Source organism: Gobio gobio (assembly GCF_949357685.1).
Source record: "Gobio gobio genome assembly, chromosome: 1".
Taxonomy (NCBI): Eukaryota; Metazoa; Chordata; class Actinopteri; order Cypriniformes; family Gobionidae; genus Gobio; species Gobio gobio.
In genome coordinates, this window is record NC_137097.1 from 2,540,770 (window position 1) to 2,546,207 (window position 5,438).

Sequence of the window (5,438 nt, forward strand, 5' to 3'; positions counted from 1 at the left end):
CTGGAGAGAAGCCTTACAGCTGCCAACAGTGTGGAAAGAGCTTTACTCGAAAAGGGCTTCTTAAAGGCCACATGAGAATTCACACTGGAGAGAAGCCTTACACCTGCCCACAGTGTGGAAAGAGCTTTACTCGAAAAGGAAACCTTGAGAAACACATGAGAATTCACACAGGAGAGAAGCCTCACGCCTGCCAAGAGGTAATGACCCCTTCCTCTCAAAACATGACTCTGCTCCAGTGCACAAAGCAAGATCCATAAAGACATGGAAGTGGAGGAACTTGACTGGCCTGCACAGAGTCCTGACCTCAACCCCGGTAGAACACCTTTGGGATGAATTAGAGCAGAGACTGAGAGCCAGGCCTTCTCTTCCAACATCAGTGCCTGACCTCACAAATGTGCTTCTAGAAGAAGGATAAAATAAAATAAAATCCCATAAACACACTCCTATACCTTGTGGAAAGCCTTCCCAGAAGAGTTGAAGCTGCTATATCCGCAAAAGGCTGGCCAGGGTTAGTTCACCAAAAAATGAAATGTCATTTATTCCTCACCCTCATGCCGTTCCACACCCGTAAGACCTCCGTTCATCTTAGGAACACAAATGAAGATATTTTTGTTGAAATCTGAAGGCTCAGTGAGGTCTCCATAGGGAGCACAGAAATGTACTCTCTCAAGATCCATTAATGTACTAAACACAATTTAAATCAGTTCATGTGAGTACAGTGGTTCAATATTAATATCATAAAGCAACAATAATATATATATATATAATTTTTTTTAATTTTTTTTTAAGAATCTTAAACATAAATAGCCACACAAATGTGGTCCAGGAAAAGCGTACTTTGATTATCTTCACTGCATGCATATTTAAAACAAAATGAAATATAACATTCAACCTATAAATATGTGGTTCAGGCAATATGTGAATATGTACTCTGATTATCTTCACTGTAATAAAATGAAATATGACAAACACAACTCTCTTTTTGTTAAACGTCAGTTTTAATAATCAATAATGGCCATTATAAAAGTATAAGTAAAAGGTATAGGAAGCTCTCCAATAAGAAATGAAGCAAACCATTCAGTCAGAAGTACAAAGTCAGCACTTTAGTAGGCTATGGTGGTTAAGTTAAATAAGGCATGTTTATTTATATATCACATTTCATACACAATGGTAAATCAAAATGCTTTATAGGACTGGGCGATATAACCAAAAAAACATATCTGTATTTTTTGGTTGAATGGCGATACACGGTATACATCCCGGTATTTCCTAAGTTTTCCTATTTGGATGCAAAAAAATCAGTATAAAACATTTTTTTTATATATATATATTTTACATCCTGCCCAGTGATGTCCTAAAAACAATGTTGATATTGAAAGCTATAAACCAATACAGTGAATGTAATGCAGGCTATATTATGTGCAAATTGGAGGTTTACAATTAAAAATTTTGTTTTTAAATTCACTAAACTAAAAATGAAAATAAAGACAAGCATATTAGCCTATATTTATATATTACCACATTTTAATGGTCGCTTTCATAAAAATAGACTTACTTTTAGGTTTAAAATTCCACATATGGTACATTTATTGTCCAACAACAAATATTGTAGAAATATGTATACTTTAGTCAGAATTATTACATTTCTATTCTATTGCACTCCGTCTGTTTGGCGCACATGCACGCAGTGGCGCTCGTTCACGGAATTTTAGCAGAGATTCACTTGCAGAAGGCGCGTCCTCTCCTGACATAAAATGGACATATTTGCATGACTTTCTAACATTTACTGATGGTGAATAGATTAGATTAGATTCAAGTTTATTGTCATTACACATGTACAAGTACAATGCAACGAAATGAGTTTGGAGCAAGCCTCCGAGCCGCAGCTATTTAAAGCGCCGCCACACGCTCTCCAGAAAAAAAAAGAAATGCAGATTGCAAAGCATACATGCATTACATAAAATAACATACATAACACATTACACGTGGTCACGTGATGGAATTTTTTGTTGGGACTGAGTAAGGGAGATAGGAAGGAGTAAAGGGAGGGGCAGACGGTTGGACGGGGCAGGGATAGGGGTGAGGTATGTATGATGCGAGTAATAGTCTGAAGAGTCCTGTGTTGTGTGAGCTTGTGTTGTGTGAATGTGAATGTTAGCCAAAGCTTAAGATGTTTTCGAGTTCAGTTCTGTGGCTTGTCCTTGAAGGGAGATATGGCAGTGCACAGGGAACGATAGCAAGATAGCAGGACACAGCTGTCAAGCTGACCTCCCAACCGAGAGAGATACAGGGTAGCTGATGAGGTGAGGGAATGAGGGGGTCAATATTTTAATCCATTTAGCGGGGGCCGTATGTATAAAGCCGCTCAGAGTAAATTTTTTGTCTTAAGTGTGTCAAAATTCTAAAAATGACGTCATTTTACTCTTATTCTTATTCTTAAGAATAAGTGTGATTCATAAAGGTTCCTAAGTGTTAAGACTGGGTCTCAGCTCCTAAATTATTTAAGACAGCTGGAGAGGTCTCCTAACCAGTTAGGAGTAACAAGATGGCAGCAGAGAGGAGGAGGCCGCGCAGTTTCCAACAACGTAAGAATGTGTTGGAATTATATGATGACAGAGAGTTGATCAAACGATACAGGCTTGATCGTCAGGGTATTCTTTTTGTTACTGACCTAGTCAGAAATTCAATGACTTCTCCGACTGTAAGAAACAATGCTTTAACTGCAGAAATGAAAGTTATAATGACTCTGCGTTTCTTGGCGACTGGAGAAATGCAGCAATGCACCAGTGATAACTTAGGGCCATCACAGTCCACAGTTAGCAGGGTCTTAAATACCACTGTTGCTGCACTAACCACACCAGACATAGTAAGGCAGTTCATTGACTTGCCAACTGACCTTCAAACTATACGGCAAAAGCAAGCAGATTTTATGAGGATAGCAGGTTTCCCTGGAGTTGTTGGAACCATCGATGGCACCCATGTACACATCATTGCTCCAACTGTAATGACATACATCAATCGAAAAGGATTCCACAGCATCAATGTTCAAGTCGTATTTGATGCCAATTACAAGATCCTCGATATTGTGCCAAAATGGCCAGGGTCAACACATGATGCTCGGGTTCTTTCCCAGAGTGGCCTCACTGGGTTATTCGAACAAAATGATGTTCGCCCTGGATGTCATCTGCTGGGAGACTCGGGTTACCCTTTAAAACACTGGCTTCTCACCCCTTACAGAAGACCTCAAGGAGAACAGCAGCTCAATTATAACAGGTACTGTACTGGACTGAACTGTAGACAAGATACCAATTTTGTTCAATGAGTGCATTCTTGACTTATCTGACCTATGTTCTTTTATTGTTTTTTGCGTCATGAAGAGCACACAAAGTAACAAGAGCCGTGGTGGAGAGAGGAATTGGACAGCTGAAAAGAAGATTCCATGTCCTTCATGGAGAGATTCGACATTCACCTGAGCGTGCTTGTCGCATTATTATGGCTTGTGGCATTTTGCACAATATTTGCAAAGCTCGTAACCTCCCATTGCTTGATGATGATGATGACGATGAAAATGACGATCATGGTAATGATGACAGTGATCATGATTATGATGAGAATGATGACAATACCACCGAACACACATTACAAAGCATTTCAGGGAGAGCATCACTAAGGGACTGCTTTGCTAACTCACATTTTGGGTAAGCAAACTTGTAGACAATAAGTAACAACAAACTAATTTTTCCTTACACTTTTATTACACAAAGCGTATGTACAATCATTGAGTATTCTTAATTCTTTTCAGTTTTAGCGCGTAATATTCATTCTGAATTTCCAGCAACTTAATTTGCAATTTGAGCTTTTTTCTTTTAAGGGACTCAATGTCATCCTCAGTGGCTGCGCCCTGTGCAAATCCAGTGTGTTGTGAGGCAGAAGGCTCATCTGGAGGACACAGGGAGACGTCCTGAGATGATACAGGAGAAGATGCATCTGATGTACCGGCTCCAGAATTATCCACACTTCATTCACATGCAGAAAAAATTAAACAGTGCAAACATGTTTATTCAATTCGATGTGGTGATTGAAATACTATCAATTTATTAAAAAGGCACATTACATGCATACATGATTACATGCATAATTTTCTTCTTACCATCTTTGTAACTCCTTCAATTTGAGAAGTGCAGGGTCTGGGGCATCTGGAATGCCACAAATAGAGGGATTGGCCGTTCCAAGTATCTCCTCTACTATTCCACCAATCTCAGACAGAGGTTTACATGGAGGGCCCCCACCTGTTTGACAAGAACTCAGCTGTTGACCACATGGAGACAATCATTTAATATAAAGTGGTTTAATGAGCTAAAAAATAAAATGTACCAGTGGCTCGCATGCTTTCTTTATATGCTGCAATTTCCTTGCGTGTTGTTGCCAACACATTGTACCACCTTTTCTCATAGTCCTCTGCTGAACGTCTTGTCCGAGGGAATGCTGCATTTACTGTCAGTACAATCTGTTGCCATGCTTTTTTTTTGTCCTTGCTTGTTAAAGTTGGACTGAATTTTCCTCTTATCACGTCCTTCCATTTAATGACTGACTGCACTAGAAGAAGATTTTCTTCCTTGGACCAGTTTGGTTTTCTTTTAGCATCCATTTTTTAACAATTTGCAACTTTTGTCTTTCCTTTATATACAGCTGTGAGTGAAATGTTGAATTATGTGATTCATCAGCTTAATTACTTAAATAGCATCACATTTGTCAATTTCATTAATGTGTTGAAACTCAATTAAAATTGTGTGAAATAAATGCATGTACTTATTTGTATTTTTTTTGCACAAAGCAAAAACTAATTATTCTAAATAAATTTAAATATTGAAATAATTGTTATGTCTTGATTAAATAATGAGTTAATTGTGTCATGCTGCTGTGACCTCACCCTTGCAGGCTCACTATTGGCTGATTCAGAGGTTCAGGGCGGCCATTTTGTTTTCACATCATTGTAATCCTTAGTTCTCAGCACTTAAGTCCCACTTCAGTCAGCACTTAAGAATCAGTCTTATACTTTACTGAAAGTTGCTTTTAGCTGCTTTATAAAAGTCTCCTACTCTTAGGAAAGTCCTACTCTTTGATTTGATTTGAAATCAAATAAATTAAAATCGTAAAATTGTTTATGATTTAAAACTGCAAATTCCTCCATCAATGTCATTGGTCTCCTAACAAACTGATGATCTTAACCAGATAAATAAGGGAGTCTTACACCCGTTTCACACACACTGTGTCTGCGGTGCATCACGCGCTGTTGTGCTTTCACATGTGCTGCGTTGGCGGTGCGCAACTGATCCGCTGTTCTATACCACAAACACAGCATTTATTCAAATCCAATAGTTGTTACTGAACATGGCTTGTCAGCATTGCAATTCTCTTTGTTTACACTTTCATAGATG

At 38.5% G+C, this 5,438-nt stretch overlaps 1 protein-coding gene across 1 annotated transcript; it reads left to right on the forward strand.

The window, feature by feature from the left end:
• Positions 1–2,545: 2,545 nt before the first annotated feature.
• On the forward strand, positions 2,546–3,702 carry LOC307136853 (putative nuclease HARBI1; the record flags this gene model as incomplete). Its single annotated transcript, XM_079834174.1, has 2 exons — positions 2,546–3,273; positions 3,378–3,702. 2 exons carry the CDS (start codon positions 2,546–2,548, stop codon positions 3,700–3,702), a joined length of 1,053 nt encoding a protein of 350 aa, XP_079690300.1.
• Between the last annotated feature and the right edge of the window lie 1,736 nt (positions 3,703–5,438).